General features: G+C 41.3%; 1 protein-coding gene across 1 annotated transcript in view; it reads left to right on the plus strand.

The window, feature by feature from the left end:
- The first annotated feature begins 9,331 nt into the window (after positions 1 to 9,331).
- The window catches only part of Spata18 (spermatogenesis associated 18), a 33,446-nt gene continuing 17,003 nt past the window's right edge, over positions 9,332 to 25,774 (plus strand). The window contains exons 1-4 of the mRNA XM_071613996.1: positions 9,332 to 9,418; positions 22,412 to 22,517; positions 22,642 to 22,757; positions 24,122 to 24,276. Coding sequence (XP_071470097.1) covers positions 9,332 to 9,418; positions 22,412 to 22,517; positions 22,642 to 22,757; positions 24,122 to 24,276 — 464 coding nt within the window. The remainder of the gene's footprint in view (positions 9,419 to 22,411; positions 22,518 to 22,641; positions 22,758 to 24,121; positions 24,277 to 25,774) is intronic.

The raw sequence follows: 25,774 nt of genomic DNA on the forward strand, positions 1-25,774 counted from the left end.
CCGCGCCTGCGCACTGGAGGCGGGCGCCGCTCACACCCCCGCCCCACCCCTCCCCGCCCGGCCGCGCCCCGGAGCTGCGTTCCCGGGATGTTGAGCTGCGACTGCGGCTGCGGCGAGTTTTCCCGCGCCGAGTCAGGAAAGGGTCTAACAGGGACCCCAGGCGACCCCCAGCCGCCCCTAGATTCTCCCCGAAAGGGAGCCACCAAAATACAGAACTCGCCTCTCCCCTTCCACTCCACTCCCCCTGGTGAAGGGCTGCTGCCATCCCGAGCTGTGACGTCCTCCAGGCCAGCGTCTCCCTGGCTAGGGTGGGAAGGGGTGACATCCTGCGTACTCATGGGCGAGGACGCGATGTGACAAGGTGGACAGAAATTAAGTTGCCAATAGCTGGTTAAAATCTTGGAAAGTGTCCCCAGGGACGACACCGAGTCGCTTCAGGGCTGCTTCTAAACTTTGGAGGACCTATGAAATCTGAAGCTTTTTTCCCTACGGTATTGGGGGTGGTTTTCCCTCATAATATTGGAAATAGTGTTGAAGATTTATGTCCTTAGAAAACCTAGTTTAACATTTATTGCACACCAGGAAGCCACCCATAGGTACAAGTAACTTGAGTACATATTCATTGTTCTTTGTCGTTGATATTACCCAACAACCCTTTCATCGAAAAAGAAAAACGTAATGAAGAGTAGCAACCAAGGTGCAAGAACTGTTTCTCACAGCGGCAATCACTTTTAGAAAGCATCCTGGGACCCAGGGCTGACTCTCAGCAGAAAGCTTCCTTTCTCCAGGAACTAGGTCAGTTTTGCTTTTTGATGGCTGGAATGGTTATTTCACGGCTGTAATGTATATTAGAGGATTAATGTGAAGTTTAAATTAGATAATTCAATGTAGTAAATGCTTCCTAATCTTTCTGCCTACTATTCTGTGGTTTTATGTATGGTCTGTATCTGACTGCTGGTCATCAGTATCGGCATATCTTCTTTCTCAAATGCTAGAAATTATCTGACTCACATCTGAAGGCTTGCTCTTGCCTCAGACCCTAGGAAAAACTTGCTATTGTAGTCAGGAAGACTAAAAAAAAAAATATGGGTGTAGACTTTGGGAGGCAACACTAAATCTCTGTTAATAGCCTGGCTCTGTTTTCATTCATAAATTTGGATAACTGGGCTTTTAATTGTTCCTGAGTTTCTGTTTCTGAATCTGGAAAGGTATCCCTTAATTCCTATGCATTGCTTCTTTTTCTCTATTTGTAGAGTCCTTCTCCTTTCTCTGGATGACATACTCTTTATTTATCCTCAAGGACCATCCAAATGTCTCATTCTCTTCAAATCCTTCCAAGGCTATCAAGGGTTGTTTTAGGAGTTCTCTTAACTGTATTCCTACCCTTGTGTAGTACTTCAGATTGCATTGTATGTCTATGTCTCATCCTTTTATCTCCAATGCCTGCTACAGTATGAAGCTTATTACATTTATTCAAAATATGCCTAATATTCCAGTTTTGAGACTAGAAAGTGTTGCCTTGATTTTGCCAAGGTTGCTCCCACTTGGGTTCTGATAACAGATACCTCCCTTACAGCAAATTTTCCTGAAGCCAAATGTTCCTTTGGCTATCTGAAGATCTCCCTCTCTTGGATTCTTCATTGTTGATCTTTGTCTCTGATAGGTTGTTTCACTATTGTCCTTGATGCCAATCTCTGTCCTTTATGAAAAGATCCAACTCATTTATACAATCACAACTTTAACATAAGCAATATCAAGTATATTATCTTCAAACTTTTTAATTTGACATAATGGTATTTAGAGACCACTGTGTGCCTGTTAATGTCTCTATAATTCTCACAGCAGTCTTATGAGATAGGTCCCTATATTTCAAGTGAGGAAATCAAGGCTTGTAGAAGTTAAATGACTGACCAAGTTTTCAACGAAGAAAGAGCTAAGATTGAACTCATGTTCATCTTACTCAAATCTTTACTGTTTCTGTCAAACAACACGGCCTTTCGTTTTGTATTTCCTTTGCCTATTGTATGTTATTAAATTTGGAAGCACAAAGCAGAGCTCTACAGCCCATACTCCCCAGTATGAAGCAGACTATGAAGATATTTATCCTCTCAATCACTTTGTAGTGGGTTGCATAGTGTCCCTCAAAAAAGTAATATCCAAGACATAAAACCCTCAGTATTTTTGTGATCTTTGTGGAAATAGGGTTTTGCTATAAGCTGAATATTTGTGTGCCTCTGCCAATACCAAATTCATATTTAAATCCTAAGCCCAAATACGATAGCACTGGGAAGTGGAACGTTGGGAAGTAATGGGGCTTTTGGGAGATGTCTTGTTCCATTTCTCACTGCTATAACAGAATACCTGGGATTTATTTCTTATGTTTCTGGATGTTGGGAAGTCCAAGGTTGAGAGGGCTGTATATGATGATGACCTTTTTACCATAGGATGGCAAAAGGTGAGAAAGGCAAGGGGGCAAGAGAAGAAAGGGGCCATCCTTATCCTTTCACAAGGAGTCTACCCCTGAGATAACTTAATTTCACAAGATAATCCTTAATCCTTTCTGAAGCCAAACTCTCATGGCCTACTCATTTTACAGGTCATACCTCTCAACACTATTGACTTGGAGATTGTTTCCAACACGTAAAATTTGGGGAACCAATTCAAACCTTCATGAATGAGATTAATGCCCTTATATATTATACCCAAGATTGTTCATATGTCCCTTCCACTATGTGAGAACATATTGATAAGTTTCCATTTATGAATTTTAAAAATGTGCTGTCATCAGACTCCAAACCTTGATCTTAGTCTGCCCCAAATCCAGAACTGGGTGAAATAAAATTTCTCTTGTTTAATAAGCCAATCAGTCTGTGGTGTTCTATTATAGCATCTTGAATGGCTTGAGACACAGACTAAGTTAAGGATCTCTAGATAAGATTATCAGTGCTAGGGTTGTAGCTCTGAGGTAGAGTGCTTATGGAATATACACAAAGCCCTGGGTTCAATCCCTGGCACTGCAGAACGAAAAAAGATGACCTTGGATTTAGAGGTGTGGGCCCATAAGGGAAGGTCTCTTTGGAGAGGACAGGGTATACACAAAGGACATGATGGAAAGACACAGGCAGAGAGATTGGAGCAATCTGACTACTGGGCTAGGAACTCTAAGAACTGTCATCAGCCACCAGCAGCTAGGAGAAAAGACAGTTCCTCCCTCAGAGCCTCTAGAAGCAATCAACATTGCTGACTTCTACTTTCTAGCCTCCAGAACTAAGAGAAAATAATTTCTGTTTGAAGTCACCAAGTTTTGTTGTAATTTGTCATAGTAGTCACAGGCACTAATACATGCTTCAAGGTCAACACATCCAAAATTGAAATTCATAAATCTTTCCCCTTAATCTGCTTTCCTTATATTCTCTTAGTGAATGACACCACTCCAGTCATACACCTCAAAGTCATTCTGTACTATTTCTAGAGTGATCTTTCTAAAATACAAATTGAATCATGTCTCGCCTCCTCCTTAAGCTTAAACACTCACCCCAAGTCCTTCCATAATAACATTTATACTCTTTGTATTAGCACATTAGGGCTATTACCTGCCGAATCCGGTCTACCTCTTTTAGCCTCATTTCCTGCCTTTCCCAAAAACTCATCCTTAATTTCAATCATGTAATATTTGGTAGTCACACACATATGCCTAAACATATTGAGGCTCTAATGTCCCTGAGCCTATCCCTTTGTGGATCTTTCTCTTTTTTATTGAGCTGTTTTACTTGTCCACTGAAACCCAGCTGAAAGGATTCCTTTCTAGCAAACCTTTCTTAATCTTTCTCCTTATCACAAACTTGATATCCATTCTCTTCCCTGTGATCCTCAAGTACATCTCTATTATGAATCACACTATGTGGAAATTTACTTACCCATCTGTCTTACTTATCTGTGTATTTGTACCTCTTCAAATTCTACCCATCTTTATCAATTATACCTCTTCCAGACAACTACAGCCAATCATTGTTGCTTTCTCCTTTTAACTTATTGTACCCATTCACTATGATACCCATTTGATTCTTAATATACTAACCTGTTATTTTGCTTTTCCTGCCCTAGTTTAGTCTTGACTAGACTGTGAGTTTCTTACAAAGCAGGGGTAATGTGTTATCACTTCCATGTCGCTCTAAGTCTTGAACATATTAGGAACCAATATATAATACATACTAATTAACTTTGATGAATGAATACTGGGTTAATTTTTTAATGGGTAACAAATATTATTGGCATGTGTCCATTCTAACACTTATCATACAACATCCCAGGGGAGGACCTCATCATTCCTCATCTCTCTGTTTCCTAAGTGCTCTTCCTGGGTCCAGTCCCACCTCTTCCAAACTTAATCTCTAAGACCTCCAATGTGATATAAAAAAGATCTAATCCTATAAGTTTTGTTTATAACCTTGGCTGCTTCCCCACTGCCTATGAAATAAAAATTAGGTTTTTTTAGTCTAATATATTTAGTCAAAATAATAGGTTACTATTCTGGCCTTTTCTCTTGTTCCTTGATTCTTCTGTGTCACACTGGTGAGGATTCCTCATTCCCTGACTCTCCATTCAGTCACACGCCTCTTACCTACTGTTCCTCCTCTTCCCACTTTCTCTCGTCTTTACGGTGAACTCTTCTCCATCCTTTCAGAACTGGCCCTAAATGTCACCTTCTTCCATAACTTTCCCTGATTCTTTCTTTAATAGAACAGGAAAGACCATAAGGGAAGTCATTGTTTTCACAGAATTTTATAACTTGTCACAGTGAACTATGGTTGTGGTAGTTTTCTCTTGAATGACATGACACCTTAGAGACCAGGAACTCAGTTTAATTTTGCCTCATACTTAAGTCAGGTAGTTGTATCCCAGTAGAAATCCTGTAAATGTTCATTAAATGTGCGGAAAAGTTTCTATTCCAACGTCCCTCATCCTAGAGATGGCCGTCACGCTGTCCCATGTCACTCTCCTGAGATGCTTAGTGGGTGAGCCATGACCTGTGCTCCTCTGCAATAACTTAATGTATCCTGAGCTCATACTTCACATACTCCATTTAATGAAGCTTTATGTTTGCCACTGATATGGCTAGCTGAGCCCAAAATATCAAGGACAGTGATGTCTTTTTTGTGCTATGATGGAAACCTAGATTGAGATAGGAGTATTTTGGTAAATATCACACTACACCTACCTTGCTTTTAATTTTCCCTCTTTACTCTGTATTTTCTGTAAATGTTTTGTAGTTTATTTGGCTGCTATGGTGAGACAATGTGATACATGAAGTTTCCCCTCTTGTTTTTGTAGTTTAAGCAATAGTGGGCATGATTTAATTGTGCAGGAAAATTCTGATGTGCTGCTTTGAGCAGAAAATGCTTCTTGGTATTGGGATCACACAGGACACAGCATCTTTGCTTTTGCCCAGTGGGAGAAGCTGCCTTCAGCTCAGACTTTCATCAATTAGTTCTTCCTCCCAATGAACGGGACTTTCCCCTGCTTCACTTTTCCTCCAATCTGGCAAAGAAATAAAAAGGACAAAAATGAAGCTCCTGAAATGAGAACACAAAGCACTCAGGTTAGAGAACGCTAAGGAAACAAAGAAATGTTTTCTGCCTATAAGAATTTGTCCTTCTGAGTGAAAAGTGCCTTAGCGTACCACCAATAAACCCCGTATTTAAAAACAATGTCATGCAATTGGGTCAGCTACAGGCCCTGATCCAAAGAAACAAGATCCTAACCCAGACGGCAGTAGGACAAGAATAGCCCAGCACACATAGAAGAGGATCAGGACACAGACTATTCTTATGACCATACTGGCTAAAGGTGTGCCACTGTCCTTAGTAAGGAAGAATCAGGATGAGGATCCACTGTATACCCTTGTGGTTTATAGCATATATTTATGTTCAGTGTTGTGTGAACTACATATGCTGAGCTCTCATTTCATCTAGTTAATCTTTTGTTGGCTTCTTAACATCTCAAATGAAAAATACGTCCAGTTGATTGATGCAAATAAAACTCAGAGTAGACAAAATTAAGGACTTTCAGAAAGTCTTTGCCAGGTTAAATATTTGACACATTATACTTCTCTAGAACAAATGATTTCTGGCTGTGAGGTAGAATTATGACAGCTTAAGGATGAATAACTGTCTGGTAAATTTTTTCTACCTCAGTGGGATTATGACATCAAATATAATTCAGCCAATCATTTCCTGCCTTCCTTCCTCTCTCCCTTCTTCCTCCCCTTCCTTCCTTTCTCATAAGCCAGTGGCTGTGCTGAATAAGCCTTTGCCCTTTCCTTCAAGAAACACACAGGCTTATAGAGAAGGCAGACAAATAAGTATTATGTAATGTGACAATGTCTAAAAGTTAGAGAAAATATGAAGAAGAGTGAAGAACTCTAGGGGTTGGGGGGTTAGGAAATCTGTCAGTGGAGCTAGGCCTAAATTTATTAAAAGTACAACATATTTGGTGATTAGCAAAAACTCAGAATCAAGACTGCGTCCAAACTAAACTGTGAATCAAAAATGGAAACAAGGGGCAAGGTGTGTTCGATCCTGAACATATAAAAAGTTAAAATAGCATTAAAGAATGTCAGGACTACAAGAGATCTTAGAACTCATCTAGTCCATGCTTTTCATTTTATAGATGAAAGAAATGTGACTCATAGTGGTTAATAACATATAAAGTCATTAATTCACAAATAGAGTGTAAAATAAAGCAACGGTGTCCATGTTCTAAATTTGTTTCTGTTAGCTAACTTTGGGTCACTATTACCAAAATACCTGATAAAAACAAAGTAGAGGGAAAAATTTATTTTGGGCTCATGGTTTCAAAGTTCATGGTCAGCCAACTCCATTGCTCTGGGCCAGAGTGAGGTAGAACATCATGGTGGAAGGGCGTTGGAAAGGAAAGATGCTCAGCTTATGGTATCAGGAAAGCAGAGAGACAGAGAGGAGCCATGGGAAGATGTAACCCAAGTCATACCCCAGCTGACCTACTTCTTCCAGTCATGTTCCAGCTGCATAAAGTTATCACCCAGTAATCCATTCAAATGATTAATCCATCAATAGATTAATCTACCAGTGAGGTTACAGCTTTCATAATCTAATCATTTCTCTTCTGAACATATGATTTAAAACATATTCTGTTTTAAATCACCAGCTTAACCATTTGGCTAACATTTTTCTAGGAGTGGTAAAGTTTTTGCTAACTTTTTCTGATAAATATTCATAGTAGCAATTGATGTTCATGGTAAAAGTTTGGAAAACTATAAAGGAGCTAACACCTTGTTTTTGTATTATATAATTTAACACAATATATAATGTAATGTCCTGCTTTTTCACTTAATATTATATAGTGAGAATTTCTAGATATTAAATGTTCCTCAATAAGACTTTTTTATACAATATTTCATTGAATGATCTACTCAAACATCATCCTGTTATTGGAAATTTGGATAATTTCAACCTAGTTTTATTTAATATAATACTGTGATCAAAATTCCTAGTAATACCAATTGTAGAATTTTTTGAGTACTGCCAAACTCTATGCTGAGTACTTTACATGAATTATCTTATTTGGGCTCATAATAACTCTATGAAGTAAGAACTATTGTGTTTTTACAGATGATGAAACAAGGATTACAGGCTAATTAAAGTGCTCAGAGCAAGGAAAAAGGATTTAGCCTCTAATTTATCATAAACAACTGTCCCGTTTCATTTTTTATTATAAGTAAGCAGGAATGCTCAGATTCCTGTTACCTATTGGAATATGCAATTGGTTCCAAATTAAGAAATCTGTTTTTCCTCCATTCCTTTCCTTCTTCCCTGCTCCCACATTTTAGGAAGGAGATGTTTAATGAGTAGGATTTTTTCTTTTTACTTTAGTAATTTTTCTACTGTGACACACCAACATTTTGTGACACACCCAATTTTGTGGTGTACAAAAACTAGCAGGAATGCAGACTCCAGAAATGAACCTTTCATTTTCATTATTGAACATTAAAACCACTGCAATTAAAAGGAATAAAAACAAGAGGTGGTGCAAATTCTGAATTTTATGGTAATCTGATATACACAATGTTCAATTTCCTCTCAAGTACCTAAAGAAATGAAACCGAGTTTAAAGTTGTTAGCTTCACCTCCATGATTTAATGAACAGGTGATTTGCAATCAGCACATCATTTGATAGTATATAAAACAAGAGATTGCTTCTAACATGTTAATGGTTGAAATGATTTAATTTAATAGTTCAAACTACAACTCACTGTGGCTGAATGCATTCTTTTGAAATAGTGACAGATCGCGGTGGGAACTTTTACTAAGTCTCATTTAAGGAATTCATAATTAAATGAAGCTGTAATGGCACAATCGAATATGCTCGCACATACTACCAAATCCTATCCAAACCTGAGGGATCGGTTCTAATTTGTGAACCTCCTAGTGCCATCAACTTGGACACCCACCCTGTGGGCTAAAAAAATAAAGCAAAAGATAGAAGTTTTAGTTCCAGTGAGTTTCCTACAGGCAAATCCCAAGAGGCTGCAGATGCATGAAAGGTTTGAGAGGAGAAAGAATAAAGCAAGGGCCAAAGAAGTGATTTCCTGAAAGTCTAAAAAAAAAAAAAAAAAAAAAAAGTCCATGGAGGGTTAACTTTTGCTTGGCACGTGTTGTCACCCAGAGTCTGGCGTGCGGAGGAGGGTTCCTGCCACCTCAATGAGCACTGCCATCGGTCTGGACCCATCGAGGGGTCGCACCGCCTCGGTTCGGATCTCGGAGCCTTCCAGTTCCCTGCCCGATCCCGAATCCGGGTGGCTTTGGCGCTCCTCGCCCTCGCCCCACTGCACCAAAAGCAGCAACAAAAGCAGGAGCAGGAGGAAAAGCAGCCTCAGGAGCAGCGGCGTGGCTCATAGTGGCTGAGTCCAGAGGCCGGGCGCTGCAGGGCGGGGTGGGGTGGCAAGAGCGTTGCCCCGACGCGGCGTCCCTGGCAGCCGCCTGCCCACGTCAAGTTTTGTTTAATAATCGCCAGGGTATATAAATGGCTGGGGCTCGCGGGCGGCGGCGGGGGAACCAGGAGGGCGCGCCCGGCAGCGGATGAGGCACGACAGCTGCGGCCCAGGGCACCCCCCCTGGCATCCCGAACCCTGCCCGGTCCGACCCGAAGGGGAGGATGGAAACACCAGCTGCTATCTGAGCCCCCCTGGAAGATATCAACCCTCCCGCTACACCACGCGGCGGTCCTACGGAGGCCACTGCTTCCGCCCCTCCACGTCTGTCTCCCATAGCCGAGCCGCGTAGAAAAGCCAGCGATGGCGGAAAACCTGAGGAGGCTGGTCTCGAACGAAACTTTACGACGGTTGCAGGACAAGATAGACTCCTGGGCGAAAGAGTACAACGTGAGTCGGGGTGGGAGGCCCCCGGGACTCGCCCCGCGGTAGATCCCCGCCCATTCCTCGCGGGGCTTTTCTGGGACAGGCGTCGGTGAGATCGCTTTGCAAAGTCCCCGTGTTTGTGACTCCTAACGGGAACCTGGGCCTTGGGCTGGGATGGCGGGAAGGAAGGGAACGTGTTCTCCGGTGCCATTTGGAGGCGCTGGGGTGGCGCTTCCTGCAGGGCGCGGGATTCCGCGGCGACCGGGCTGTTGGCGGAGCACCTTACCTAGAGCGGTAACCAAGGACGCCGGCGACCTTAGCAACTGGAAAATCAGTGCCAGGTCCTACTTGATCCTCTCCTGTTCGCCCCCAGCCAGTGGAATCCACGTTGCCCTCCACCCCAACCCGAGTTATGTTTTAGTACACTCTCCTGCCTTTTCGCAAGTCTCCTACTCTGAAGATATCCAGACGCACCAGAATGAATTTTTATAAATATATACCTAGGAGTCATTGCTCAGAAATTAGAGAAACGGACACCAGGTTAACATTTGCGTGCTGATTAATGTGGCAATTGAGGCCAGAGTTTCCACAACAAAGCAGATTTCAGGAGGGCTTTTGTAAGAAGCCAATATTCTCTCATCAAATCCATGCACTGTTCAAATCTCATTAATTCCTACTTCCACCCTGGCTCCCTGTATTCAACCCCACCTTGCCCCCCATCCCCAAAATAGAATTAAGAGTGCTGGGAACACCTTACATTCGGGTTCTGTCTGCCTTAAATAGGAGGTTCCCCTCTTACATAGCAAGTAGAACCATCAGGCAGAAAAAAGATGCTAACTGGAATTTAAGGTAAGTAGAGGGTGAAGAATGGTTTGGAAATCTGCTGGTCCCTGTGAATTCAGTCTTTAGAGTGGTGAGGGGAAGCTAGTTGAAATGGTTTTAATGAGAACAGAGAAACAGTTTGCTACCAAGACAGAAAACTGTAACAAACAATGGCACTTCTCAGTACTTACAGGATATTTCTAAAGCAATAATTTAATTTGTTCCACCAAATGCTAGTGCCATTTGTGTTAAGCACTGTGAAAAAAAAAATGCTTTTTAAAATTTCAGAGTTAAGGCCACAGGGCAATGAAAAAGGGTAAATACGTACACTAGGATTTGTTACTCTCAATTTTCTGAGACTAGGTAGCAAGCAGTTACTTTAAAAAGTGGTGGAGAGAACCCAGGTCCTTTGTGATTAAAAAAAAAAAAAAAGAGGTGATTTTTATTTTTTCTGAATTCTTGGTGAAGGAATGTCCAGTGCTGGTTCTTTAAAAGGGAGCAAAGAGAGAACCTACTAGACACTAGAAGGAAAAGTTCTAGTTGTTCTCTGAGCCACCCTCCACTTCAGAAGCCCTGATTAATTAAAGGGTGAACCAGGAAACCCAAGGGACTCCTGAGAAGGCGGAGCTCAGAAAGAATCTGATCTAAATGAAAAAAACAAACATACAAACAACAAAAAAACAACAACTGTGAGATGAGGAATGGAACTTTATATATCATCTAGTCCAATCCTTTCCATGGTACAGATCAAGCACCCTAACCCAGACACATTAAGTAAACTGCCCCTGGGTTATTCGGCAAGTTCTATTCAAAGCCTTTTTTTCTGCCTGATGGCTCTACTTGCAATGTAAGGAGGGGAACCTCCTATTTAAGGCAGACAGACCCCAGATGTAAGGTTTTTCCAGCACTCTGAATTCTATTTTGGGGATGGGGGACAAGGTGGGGTTGATTACAGGAAGCCAGAGTGGAAGTAGGGATTAATGAGATTTGAACAGTGCATGGATTTGATGATAGAATATTGGCTTCTTATAAAAGTTCTCCTGAAATCTGCTTTGTTGTGGAAACTCTGGCCTCAATTGCCACACTAATCATTTCATCTCTTACTCATGTGCTGATGAATTGAGTATCTGTGTTTGGGGCTTGTTCTCATCTGAGATCTCACTTCTTTGATTGCCCATGGACATTTTAAATGGTGAGTACTATTGTCATATTGAAATCAAATCAGCCTAAAATTGAATTTAGCTTCTCCCACACCCCACACACAGATCTCCTTCCTAACTTAGTCTTCATTATGGTGCACTCTGAATCCTTTTCACCATCAGGTTCTGTTGGTCCAGCCTCAGAATTCATACAGACTCTGAACACTTTTCACCTCCTCCATTGCTACCACCCTGGACTATTGCAAAAACAGTAACCCAAAGTGATTCTTCTGAATGTTAAGTCAGATCAGGTTACTTTTCTTTGTCAAGACTCTTCAAACTTCCTATTTCACTTGGAATAAAAGCTCAGTTCTAATGGACTTTGAAGTTCTACACAATTGTGGAGCAACTATTAGGTGCTAAGCATTGTTCTAAGTGTTGGGAAATATGTTCTCTACAACCCATATACAGACATACTGATAAAAGGGGGTACTACTGTATATGTTATTAGACAGTAAATTCTTTAAACATGTAATTTTCTGCTTTACAGTCGTGTGTGTGTGTGTGTGTGTGTGTGTGTGTGTGTAATTTGCCTTTTAATCTTATGACAACTAAGTTTTCTGGGCCCAGGGAAAAACTACTTGCCTTTGTGTGTGTGTGTGTGTGTGTGTGTGTGTATGTGTGTGTGTACTGGGGATTGAACTCAGGGGCACTCAACCACTGAGCCACATCCTCTTTTTTGTATTTTATTTAGAGACAGGGCCTCACTGAGTTGCTTAGGGCCTTACTGTTACTGAGGCTGGCTTTGAACTTGCGATCCTCCTGTCTCAGCTTCCCAAGCTGAGTGTGATTATAGGTGTGCGACATCGCGCCCAATCTACTTGCTTATTTTAAAAATATTTGCAGAGAAAGGGGTATTTTTCAACCTCCTTAAGAGAAGCAAATACTAAAAACAGCAGCAAACATTTCTGACTCATTTTCTTTTAGTCACTGTGGTTGTATTGCCTTCGAGTAAGCCCCATTTTAAATGTTTGAGGTTTATGCCTTTAAAATTTGACTTCCCCTGAAGTTCATGGACAGCTGGGTTTGAACCATGTGACTTTTGGAAATTGTTTTCTTCCTTTGTAGTTGAGTGAGCCTTTATGGTGATAGGTCATAGAGAATTCCTTCTTGTTCACCAAGAACTGAACCAGTTATCAAAAGCCTAATATTCAACAAATGGTGATTAAAAATGGTTACTCAGTGGGTCAACACACTATTTACAATTTTTACAGTGTACCTTTATAAATATTTTTTTCAGAGCTTGTGGTGTGCTTATTAATGCTGTTGCTGGTAATAACAATATGAACTGCATCATTTTTTTATGAACACAATACCTTTATTTTTATTTATTTATTTTTTATGTGGTTCTGAGGATTGAACCTAGTGCCTCACATGCACTAGGCAAGCTGTCTATCTCCGAGTGCTAGGCAAGTGCTCTATCATTCTACAACCCAGCCCAGTGAGCTGCATCTTAACAATGAACCTCCATCTGATGAAGAGGAGGAAGGAGTGGAGACAGCATGTACAGAGGCAGGGAAAACTGAAGAAGCTGACAATGGGGTGTGTGTGCTGTGATTGGTTCAAAACAGGACGGAAGTGAGGTGAGGCTAAGTAGGAGGAGAGTTGGGGTCAGATGATAAAGCGCCCTAGGGAGAAGCTAAAAGTGTAATGCAGGAAGAGAGAAATTTGAGTCAGATTTAGGAAATGTTCTCATTGTCCCATGGTGGAGAAATTCAAAACTCTAGGGAAAGTAGATGGGGTTGGATAATACTTTAGGCAAGACATTGTATGAATCAACCTCTCATAAACTTGCTTAGCACATTTAGTGAACAAGATCATTCCAAGAATGGTCCTTAGGGATACTGCAAGAGTATAGCGCCCAAATACCCCCAATTTATCGTGCAACATCTGTATGTTTTATTGACAAACCGCAAAAATCTGAAATCACCTTCTATGCAGAACTAAATTCCAATTCCCTAATTACTTCATGGAAATGTTAGCATGAGAAGAGAAATTCCCTTACCAAGTTAGCAGCTTCTGGGGTAAGTCAGCTCTGGATGGAAACTCTCCTCCCTCTGAGATGCTTTTTTTTCCTTCGGATCCCTTTGGATTAGGGAGTTTTTAAGCTGTGTTAGATGCTCTGAGATTTGTTATTTCAAAAAATTTCCCCCATTATAGCAGCAAATGTAATACTTAACTGTATCTTTGGTAACCCCAACCCCAAGATAGGATTGATGAGATTTCTTAAAGTAAAATAATAGTCACCAAGACAGTACAGTCTAGAAATCTTGCATTATTTAATGTGTGAGTGGAGCTGTAGGAAAGGACTGGAAGTACAAGACTTCCATCCACATTAGTCTCGTTTGTGTGATTGACATCTACAGGAAGAGGGGGAAAGAGCATTATTAAACATCCACATATAAAAAGGAGATATTATTTGAGATTTGCCTTCTGTTTGGTTTAGAATAAACTTTGTGGTTGAAATAAGAGATCTATGCCAAAATATGCCTGATTCCTAGTACAAAGGTTGTTGTCCGTTGCTATGGTCTGTACAAACATACTCCCTGCCTGCCTTCACCTTCCTCTTTGGGAGACATACTTCTACATTCTTGAGGAGTCAATCTGATTAATAAATTTCTAGAGAAGCATTTTCTTCAATTTAAGATGCTTGTCTGTTTCCTGGCCAGACCACGCCTCAGTGATGAATAGCCCCCCAAATCTCAGTGTCCAAGTAGAAGAGAGATTTTTCCTTCTTCTTTCATGTGGTCTGATGGCAGGTCTCTGAGGGTTATGTTTTTAAAACTTGGCTTCCCTTGAAGTTCAGAGACAGCTCCATCACTGGCTTAGCTTCAGCACCCTCTGCCTAGTGGTGACAGCATCCTATTATGTGACCTCAAGGGGCTGCAGGGAAGAGCAGTGGAAACTTGCACCATTCTTAAGTGATGCACACCACCTCTATTTGTCATCCCTTAACCAGAGGTGCGGCCAGGCAACATTTGATGATGCAGATACGTTCTGAGAAATGCCTGACTAGGTGATTTTTGTGGTTGTGCAAACACAATAGGTTACTAGGCTGTTTAATCCCATGGGACCACCATCTTGTAAGTAGCCTGTGGTCGACTGAAACAGCATATTATGCCACATGTGATTATAGTCACATTTTATAGCATGTGACTGTAGTGATGTGGCCCCAATCTAATTGTAAAGAAATGTGAGAAAGCACGCAGCATATTGAATTGGCGCTGCCTTTTCTGTCATGTTTCTAATGATCAACTTATTGCAAAATAAATTGATGAGGGACTAAGGCAGAACGTTTTATTTTTTAACAGAGACTGTCAACTTTTTAATTTGACTTTTCTTATTTTCTCCTGAGACAAACTTTTTAATGTAAGCATTTCAAGTTTAATATTTAAGGAGAATAAATAAGTCCAATAGGACTATTCGCTGCCCCTGGCTGGGTAGTGGTGTCATAATCCCCTTAGTTGACCAAGTCAGAATCCTGGCCCCTCCTTCTCCATCCCACTTCACAAATGGGTTCATTTAATCCCTGAGGATTCTGCCTGATAAATAGTTCTCAAATACCTCCCCCTTTCCCCCTTGAGCTCCTATCCACCTCCCCACACCTTTGGTACCAGGGATTGAACCCAGAGGCGCTTAACCACCAAGTCACATCCCCAACCCTTTTTAAAATGTTTTTGTTTTAAAACCTCACTAGGTTGCTGAAGCTGGCTTTAAATTTGCAATCTTTCTGCCTCAGCCTCCCACACCAAGCTCCTCTTATTTTAAGCTTCCATTATTTCTTACATATGTGGGAAAACGAGCTTCTAGGATGTGTACAGGATAGATCTCAAGAGAACTTCATTGCAAAACAAACAAACAATAACATCAGCAAACTCCCAGGCATAACAGCTTCATGCAAGGCGGAGAATTCTGCTCCAACAAAACTGAATGCTTTTACAGTCATCATGTTTACAAAAGGAGGCAGGGAGCCCATAACTGTTGTATAGAGTGTTTAAAAGAAACATTTTCTTTTATGTTAATAAGGGTGGGGTTACATTCCTGAATAACTTTCTCCTTTTTATTTCCTCTCACTTTCTTATCACAAAGTCACTTGAATTTGTTTGGTCCCACTTGATGAAGTTCACTTCTATAAAATGACATATTCCTATTGATCTTCCTGCCTTTCTGCATGCCTACTTCCAGTCAACATTGATTCAGGTCTCCAAGGAATCATTTTTGTGGCTCTTCTTGCCCATATTGGAAGTTCTCAACACAGGCAAGACAACTATCCTCTAGGGCCATGTTTTAAAAACTTAACCACAGTGGTCAGTGCATTTTATTTCACCGCATAACACACATAAACTGTTGTATTTATACAGTCAAAAGCCACAAAACTGCATTAGACTGCAGGTGCAACTGGTGGTCCCCTACAACTTAATGAGCTGAAGAATTCCTACTACCCAGTGATATCATGGCCCATTGATCTGGTAAGCACATCACATTAATCACATGTTTGTGGAGATACTTGTTAAGAAAACTTATTGCCCTGTTAGTTGAATGGAAGTACAATGAAACCAGAGTTTGAGAAAAAAACTTGATTCTCTGCTTCTGCTTGTGGGTGGGGTCTGCTTGAGTGGCAGGGCTCTGCAGCCAAGAAAGCCATTTAATGTTAGCAGCTAATGACAGCGGGGGATGCCTGCTGGCATCAGATCTCTGAGGGTTGCAGCTGGCAAAGCTGGATTGTTCTCCACTACTAAAATGTGTTGCGGCTTTTAATGGCAGACTACGGCCTCCAGTGTCAGAGCAGACCCCAGCAGCTCACCACCAATTTCTTTCTGGGTCCTTGTCTTGCAAATTCGAAGAATGAAATCCACGGATGATAATGGAAGGCAAGAATGAAAGGAGTAGGATTTATTCAAGTGAAAAGAAAAGAGAACTCCTGCAAGGCGAGAGGGGACCTGATAGGAATTGCCACTTAAATGTATTTGTCTAGGGGCTTATATAGCAACTGGGTAGGGGTCTTGATAAGTATCTTTGCTAATCAGGCCTTGGAAAAGTACCAACTCTTTTGGACAAAAATCTATGCTAATACATGACACTGGAAAAGTACCAGCTGTATTGGTTTACTCCATGACTTTCTAATTGGCTCTGCTCTTTTAGACCTTGAATTTGAACTTTCCTGTAACCTCTCTTAGGGTCTGCCCCACTTTTGTTTTTACTGCTATTCTGGGACAAAGGTTTAGCTGCAATGCTTAGAAAATTTCTACAAGTTGACCTTATGGAGGAGCTTTTACATTAAAAAAAGAAAAACTTTAATTGGGATCCATTAACTATCCTATATTATTCAGTAGCACACACAATTATGTATAGAATACATTTGATAGTAATAATAAATTACTGTACTTTTTAACATTAGTTTGGAGTGTACTCCTACTTATAAAAACAGTTTACCATTAAACTGTTTGCTGTGATATTCCAGCAACATCCTCAGACACCCTACTTACCGTGACTCTTGATTGCATTGACATGACTATGTAGGTTTGTGTGAGTGTACCCTAAGATTTTCCCACAATGATGAAATTGCCTAACAACACAGGTCTCAGAACATCACCATTGTTAAATGACTGAAAACAAGTTACATGAACAATTCTTACTTTTATTAATTATGATGTATTTTATTTTACTATTTTATGATTTGGTAGTCATCAACTGAGGCTCACTAAACTGACTTCACTACTCACTAATTTTGTGATGCTCAATCTTGGTTGAACATGGGAAACATCTGGCGAGTTCTTAAAATAACCAAGGCCCAGTTCCCACACTGGAGCAGTGAAAGCAGAATTTCTAGTGTGGTGGCCCCTCCCCAGGTTCCTCAGATGAAGACCTTCCTGTATCATCTTGGCTCCTTACTACATCTTTTGAGTCTGGACTCTGAAATCTGGACTTAGTTTTTTGACAACATGCATTTATTTGTGTTTATCTTAAACTATGCATTCCTTGAGGGCAAAAAACTATTTCATTCAACCATTGTGTCCCTAGCATCTAGCACCAGCAGGCCCCCCCATAAAGATTGGTGGAGAACATAAGTACCTGAGTGAAGCAGAGAAGAAATTGTGCCTTCTACTTCTTGAAGCCACTTTCTTCCCTGGCTTCCTAGTTCTTTTTCATTTTTCTTGCTGATTGTCATCTACTTCCTGTTTTTGTTTTATTTTTCATTCACTGGCCCTTCTTCCTCAACCCACTTCTGATATAGCAAGATGGCCCTGCAGCCTGCCCTCAGCCCTCTTCCCACCACACTCCTCCCTGGTGACTTCAATGCATGTGGCTTCCACTTTCTCCCATCTGCAGAGGGCTTCCAAGCCCACATCTTCAACTCCCACCTTTCACATGAGTTCCAGCCCTATCTTGCATCTGCTTTTGGTAAAGCGTCTGGGGGAGAGCTAGATTCTAATGCTGGAGGCTGCAGGAATGGGTATAGGTCCCTGTTCAACCACAGTCTCTTCAAAATACTTCATTTTGTTTTTCTGCATTGGTAAACTCGGGTTGATGATGGCATTCAATTTGTAAGGTTGTTTTGAGGATTTGATGAAACAGTGTATATAAAGCTTTGTGTGCAGTGCCTGGCTGGCATAGAGTAAGTGCTCAATAATTGTTAGATACTATTACTAGACATTTCCATCTGAGGGTCTTATGGCCTCCTGAACTATCCAAACCCAAATGTAGTCTCAGCCCTCTCCTACCTCTGTCTGTTTCTAAACCTCCTGACCTCCAAGGTAATGCTGGAATCAGAGGGACCTCGACTGACCCAGGTGTATCGTGGGCCTGGGAAAGCCCTTTAGCAGACCTTTGTTATGTCCATAGCCTTCCGTATCTCTTGGCCAGATGGTTACATCTGCCTACTTCTCCTCCAGACTCGCTCTCTAACACAAACTCTGTGCGGTCTGTTCCTGCAGAAGTACTTTTGTAAAATGCCAAGCAAATCCGGTCTTTCCCCATCACCCTTCCACGCTTGCCTCAGAGATCTTCCAAGGACAGGACAAAGCCCAGAACCCTTCATGTGGCAAGTCATGGCTTTCAGATTTGGTCTTTGGACCCTGAACTCACTTTTCCCTAGTGTTTCTGCTTCTTATCTTTGATACTTGCTGTTTCTCCTTTTTGAAGTGCCCTTCCCTCTTCCCCTGACCCCTCGCAGAGCTTGTTGTGTCTGCAGTTCACTGTCCACACAAAGCCCTAACCTACTCTAATGGTTATTTACTCCCTGCGTGCTTCTCATTCTCCATCCCGCTTCCAAAGCTGGTGAACTCTTCTTTTTCTTTTTTAAATGTAACTTTATCACTGCAACTGCCAATCCTGGGACTTAACATGTAATAGGAACTCAATGATTTATGAGTGAATGAACCTGGAGGGACTAGGCTTTTTTTTTTTTTTTTTAGGGACTAGGCTTTTTTTTGAGTTCCAAAAAGTTCATGTCTTTGTTCTATTTATCTTAGTAGAATAATGTGACCTTCTTATGGCTTGAATATCCTGTGCAGGGCTTTGTGTAAGAAGCTGAGGCATGTTGTGACAGGTCTTTGGGAACAGGAGAATTGTGACATAGTATATTGTGTTCTGTGATTTAAGTTGTGTATGCAAACACATTTGACAAACATTCCTCTGGGTGCCCATTATGCACAGGCCCTGGGCAAAGCAGTAAGAGCAGATCATAATGACACTACAATCCTGCTTCTAATTTAACTGAGTCTTTCCTTTATGCTAAACTCTGTGCCTAAGTTAACTGGAGGGATTAACCATCTCCAAAATATCAGGAAATGGAGGCTTCTATCTAAAGGAATTGAGCTAATGAAAGGAATCCAGATTTGAACCAAACCCTGCCCTGTCCCTAAATTCCTGGCACCTTGCCTTGCTGCAAACCACCTCATAGCTTCTGATTATTGAACACCTCCTGACTCTGAGGAGCTAGGCATGTGTTGATTCCATTTAGTTCTTCTAACACTCAGCAAGGCCTTATTGTCCCCATGTGGAAGAGAGAAAATGGGCTCAGAGGATCACAGAGAACTGTGGCAGGTGGCAGAGCTGCGATTCTTGGGGTCTCCTTTGACTCCTCAGCTCATTGTCTATCCTCTTTGCAAATGGCATGATCTAGCCAGAGGGCAAGAGTCTTGTAAGCAGGCCACTGAAGTTCAGTGTCATTGTGAGGCATACCACAGCCTAGGCCTGGCGCAGTGAGGAAGAACTGACAGAGCTGCACAGGTTGTGGGGTGCAGAATCCTGATCAGGTCAATAATGTGTCGTTAAATCGTTCCTTCATCAGCATTTGGGCCTTCAATTTTCAGGATACTAGTAACAATAGATGCAGACACAGAAAGAAAGGCAGGCTCATTTTTAGGAAGAACTCAGTCTGTTAGAGAGGAGAGGATGGAAGGACAAGATGAAGAGAAGGAATGACAACAGGAGGAAATAGGCTGCGACAAAGCTAGTTGCCAGGCACAGAAATTAACCCAGAAGCCCCTCAGTTACCATCCCATCCCATGCCCATTCCTCACCAGTCCCATGAGGCCTTCCAGGGTCAGCCCTGCCAACCTCTCTGACCGATTCTTTTGCCACACTCACCTACTCATAGTCCTCCAGGTTGTCTATGTGTTCCTGCCTCAGGGCCTTTGGCCTTGCTGTGCCCATCGCCTGGCATGCTCTTTCCCTTTTGCTTCACATCCGTGAATCAGCCAGGTTTCAGCTCAAGTGTCCCCTCCTCACAGAGCTCTTCCCTGGTTGTCTTCCCCATTTACTCTTTGTCACACCAGCCATTTCTTGCCAAAGACTAGTTAAAACAAAAATGTCAGTGTAAGTCGGTAGTTAGGAGCATGCGCTCTGGAACCAGGGTTCCGCTCTCAGCTCTGACAGCTCATAGCAGGAGAGCCTCAGGCAAGCTTCTTAACCTCTCTGTGCCTCAGTGTTCTCATCTGAAAATTGGAATGATAATAATAGCATAAGGTATGATTGCGGGGATTAACTGAGATTCGATGAGTAAAGCACTAGTAGTGCCTGGTCTGTGGGGGTGTGTATGAAAATCAAAGAGTGAGTGAGTCATCTAATTTTCACTCATCCATCCAATGCATGCCGAGTTTGAATATATAGACAGGACAGAATGGAGGACTGAGCATACAGGGACAGACAAGTAGTCTCTGTCCTAGAGGGGGCTTCTGCATGTCAGACCATTTCCCTTGTTGGTACAGATAATGAATTTTATTGGTAAACTTCTGCCTAGAGCTACCATTTATCTTCATTCTGGTTACATCCTCCATCTGCTTTGCTTCCTGTTCTGGGACTTGTGGTGCCAATGCTGGATCATGACCTGAGTGACACATAAATATATACAGTTTTACACCCACATGATTTATTTATTGCTTATAATTTTACTTCTTCTTTTTAGTAGTATGTTCAATTAGATGTTTGGCTAATGGTGAAAGGTCAACTCTCACAAAAGAATGACCAAAGCAGAATAATAGCTAAAAGGCTCTCATCCCCCCTCCCCGTCTTCTGTTTTCATTGCTTCGAAGGTTCCATATATACTGGACCTACTACCTCTTCTCCAAGTCTGCCTCATTTCTTCTTGGGCTGGTTTTCACTTCCTCTCAGAAGCCTTCCCTGATTTTCTGAGATGGTGGGCTCCGTAGACCTCGCACTCACTGTGTAGTAAGACTTACTGTTCCACTGCAGGGGAGCTAGGGGAGCTATCTACTTGCCCTCTGGTCAACCTGTGCATCTTTTTGTCTTATTCTTCATTGTATCTTCAATGTAGACACTTTTTTTTTTTTTGCTGTTAAGAATTAGTGTTCTCACCATTTGACCCAGTTATCCCACTCCTCAGTATATACCCAAAGGACTTAAAATCAGCATACTATAGTGATGCAGCCACATCAATGTTTATAGCAGCTCAATTCACAATAGCTAAGCTATGGAACCCACGTAGGTGCCCTTCAATGGGGGAATGGATAAAGAAAATGGAATATTACTCGGCCATAAAGAAGAATGAAATTATGGCATTTGCCAACAAAAGGATAGACCTGGAGGCTACCTTGCTAAGTGAAATAAGTTAATCTCCCCCCAAACCAAAGGCTGAATGTTCTCTCTGATGCTAACACACAATAAGGGTAGGAGAGAAAAGATAGAAGTACCTTGGATTAGACAAAGGGGGATGAAGGGAGGGGAGGGGATTTGGGAATAGGGAAGACAGTGGAACGAATCAGACATAACTTTCCTATGTTCATATATGAATACATTTCCAGTGAAACTCCAATCAGGTATCATACATACATGGAGTATAATTCCACAAGAATGGGAATTATACTCCATGTATGTATGATATGCCAAAATATACTGTACTCCCATGTACATATAAAAAGAACAAATTAAAAAAAGGTTAATTATAAAGTAAGAATTAGTGTTCTCTTTGCAGGTATAATAAAAATTGAATTTACGTATAGGACAAGAGCCATTAAAGCAGATAAATTAGCAATTTGCACTGTGCTACAGAAAGCATATTCATTTTATAAGGGGACTTTTTGCAGAATCCACTGAGTAGGATGATGCTATAAAAACAACCTCAAATCTTAGTGGTTTCACACACACAAAAAACGACTTTCTTGATTATGTAGTAGTTTGGTGCAAGTGCTCAGTCAGAAGCCTTACAAATCTTGAGAATCCACCATCCCTGATGCCCTTGGGTTCTCTGCTGGCCCTTTTCTGCATTTGACTGGCCAATGGGAATGAGAGAAGAAGATTGCTCAGGAGGTTTTCTTCTTGGCCATGCCTGACCATGGCACACATCACTTTCCAGACCACTAATTGAACTCAGTCTCAGGGCCACACACACTCCTGGGACTCTGGGGCAAATGGTCCCACTGTGTGTCCAGGGGGGGAAAGGGGAACAGGTTTTGGTGCCTGCCCAGCAGTGTCTGTCTGCAGCGGGTTCCAGAGTAAAGGAATCACACTGATTACTGCTGTTTTGACTTTACAGACAAACTCATGTGATCAGAATCTAAATTACTGCCTTGAAATCATTGAACAAGTTGCCAGAGTGCAGGGACAGCTCTTTGGAATCCTCACTATTGCAGCCCAAGAAGGTGAGAATGGCCCCCACTTTTCCCTTCCCACTCTCTCTTCTAGTCTCTTTCCATTGTTGGTGTTTGCTGACTGAACTGGTGTGCACTTCGCTTTCTGTCTCTGACCTTGTGCATGTTTTCTTAGGAGGACATAATGATGGTGTGGAAACAATCAAGTCTCGCCTTTTGCCTTGGCTGGAGGCTTCTTTTACTGCTGCTTCCATGGGAAAACCTGTTGACAGCAGGGTTCCCTCTCTACAGGTAGGAATGCTAAAGAATGACCCTTGACTTCCTGAAACAATGCAATAAAACTGAAATTTCTGAGATAATGAGAAAACTTAGCAAAGAGTGTCATAATTTGGGATTACTGGTTTCCATGGGAGAGTGTCAATTCCAACAGCTGGAGACCAGACTAGAATAGAATATGGGCCTTGCTTCATGCATCAATATCATTATGTCTGGGTAAATACAACATCAGTATATGAGTTTGCTTTCCAGGACCACAACAAAATACCTGAGATTGGATAAAATATAAATAAAAGAGTTTGATTTAGCTCCTAAGTTCTGAAGGCTGAAAGTCTATAGCACAATGCTGACTCTAGAGGGACCTCCTAGGGGACATATGGCAGGAACATATGTGGGAAACAGAGATCAAATAGAGACAGGAATCCAACATGTGAAGAAGATCAGGATTGCTCTTTTATAGCAACCATTTCCAAGAACTACATCAGTTCCTTCCGAGGACAGTGCTCTCAATGACCTAAAAGCCATTTAAGGTTCCACATCCCCTCTCATCTTGCCATACTGGGGACCAGCCTTCCAACACATGCACCCTTGGAGGACACACTCAAACCATATTCAAACCACAGTGATCACCAGCTTTACTTTTAAATGTTTAAATGGATAAACATGAATCCCTTTCTAAAACTGAAGCATTTAGAGCAGACTGTTTTAATGCAGGGGTCTTAACTAGACAGAATTCCTGCTTGGAGATCTAGGGCCAGGAAATCTGTCCTGCTCCTATGGCCCTTGGTAGGGTCTGAACATTTATGTCTCAGTTTCCTTATTTAACTGAATTAGGACAATGATTTTACTGACCTAATAATGGGGTCATTGTGAGAATGAAATGCAATAAACATGAAAAACCCTTGTAGAGGTGTGGTGTGTGGTTAAGACTTTAATAGCTATCAGTTGTCATCAGTAATTTTTCTCCCTGAGGATTTTTAAATGCTTCTCAAATTTTTACTCCCTGTGGGTATTACATCCGGTTGTACAGACATCGGATGATGCTTTAAAAGTATTTATTTATCTATTTTTTGTAAATCAAAGTGTAATTTATGTACAGTGAAATCCCAGGTCAGTGAGTTTTGACAAATCCCTTACTAAGAGATGAAGCATTTCCATCACTCCAGAGAGTTTCTTGTGCCACTCCAGGGCAACCACTCTTCTGGTTTCTATGACTCCAGATCAGTTTTGTGTGCTCTAGAACTTGATGCAAATGGAAGCACACATTATGTGTTCTTCTGTGTCTTGACTTTTTTTTTTTTTTGCTCAGCGCCGTGTTTTGCAATCCATGTCATTTTGTGTATTCAGACTAATTTTTATTTTTTTTGTTATCTTTTCAGGACACATTTGAAAGGGAGAGACTTAAAGGGAGTAGTCCTCGGGACCTTAAAGCAAGTAGTCCTTGGGACCTTAAAGCGAGTAGTCCTGGGGACCTACAACAACTAGACTCTGACTTGAACTCAACCCATAATCAACTCAACCAGGTTAAAGACGAGTAAGAGGAATGCAAGTTATCTTTCTTCAAAAAGAATTGTTTTCAATTTAACTGTTTAAATTTGAAGGAGAATAATGGCTCATGTGAAATGTGGGCATTTGTAAATAAGTAACATGATTTGCGTGTGTGTGGGCATTTGTAAATAAGTAACATGATTTGTGCAAGTTGGGAGTCAATGTCTGAGTTTGGGGACAAGATACCAATCTGGTCTGTGATCTCTGGTCCCTTGCCTCCATCTGCTGAGCTATTCCTCCTCTGCAGGTCCAGCATCAACTCAGAGTTATAAATAAGTAAAGATTGTAGATGAAAATCTATCCTTGGGAGGAAAGATTTTTTTGAAAAAGATATAGAAGGGGAAGAGTTAAAGACGATGAAAGATCAGCTAATGAGGAAAAAGAAGAGAATAAAAGACAAAGCAGCTATACTAATGTTCTTTTCAGGGCCTATTGATGCCTGATGGAGAGAGTTAGAGTTTAAAAAATAATATTTTGAAATAATTCTTAGGTATAATAATATATTTTAAAAAGTTAATGGTAGGCAACAACAGATGTCAGAGGCAGGCTCTGGGCAGTCAGGGTAGCAAGCACAGGGAATCACTGCAAAGAAAATTGCAAGTTTGGATTTGTTCTTGAGGAAGATAGACAAATATGCATGAAATTGCCTTTGACAGAACTTAACAAAAGTCTGTTAATAAGGTCTTTCCACTCCCACAGTATCACTCCATTGCTTCTGGGAAGGGAAAGGAAGTCTGTTTTAACCAATTAAGTCTGTGATGATATAGTTGTAGCCCTCTGCGTTGTTCTCATGAGATGTCCTGTCTTCTCTCCCAAATGAAGATATCCCTATTGATGTAGTTTTACTTGATTATAAAAGTAGTACTAATTTCCTCATCAAATGTATACAAGTACCAAAAATGTTACCTCACCTCGGTCAACATGTTGGTATATTTGGCTCCAGACATTTTTCTACGTACTTATGCCTCTACATGCACCTGTGCAATTTTCCACTTGGAATCATAGTCAGCGAGCAGGAGTACAACTGCAGAAGTCAAATTGTACAGCTGTAACATGCAGGGAACATGATTTCTCTGACTCTCTATTTATTTCAACCCATGTCAGCTGATCTTTATATTTGCCTCATCTAGGTCTTTCCTGGTTAAGTGTAGTCACTTTTGTGAAAACTTCAGTTAATAGTGAGAACTTCTATTCAGAGGTAGTTTTGCCCTGGCATGGAGCTTCCTTTCCCCTTATCCTTCCTTAGATTGGCATCTAGGGAAAGGATGCTACAGATAAGATCTTTTGCTCATGTACTGTATTCTCAGCCTTAGTGGACTTGGCACTAGTGTCTTGTGCTGAGGGGTCCTGAGTTGTGCTTTGTCTGCTTAGGTTTCCAGGAATAAGAGCCCCTCTAGATGCTTCTAGTTGTGAAGCAGGACTTCAATACTTTGCTGGTTCTTTTTTATTTTTGGTACTGGGATTGAACCCAGGGGTGATTAACC

The sequence above is a fragment of the Marmota flaviventris genome, chromosome 7 (genome assembly GCF_047511675.1).
Source record: "Marmota flaviventris isolate mMarFla1 chromosome 7, mMarFla1.hap1, whole genome shotgun sequence".
Lineage (NCBI taxonomy): Eukaryota > Metazoa > Chordata > Mammalia > Rodentia > Sciuridae > Marmota > Marmota flaviventris.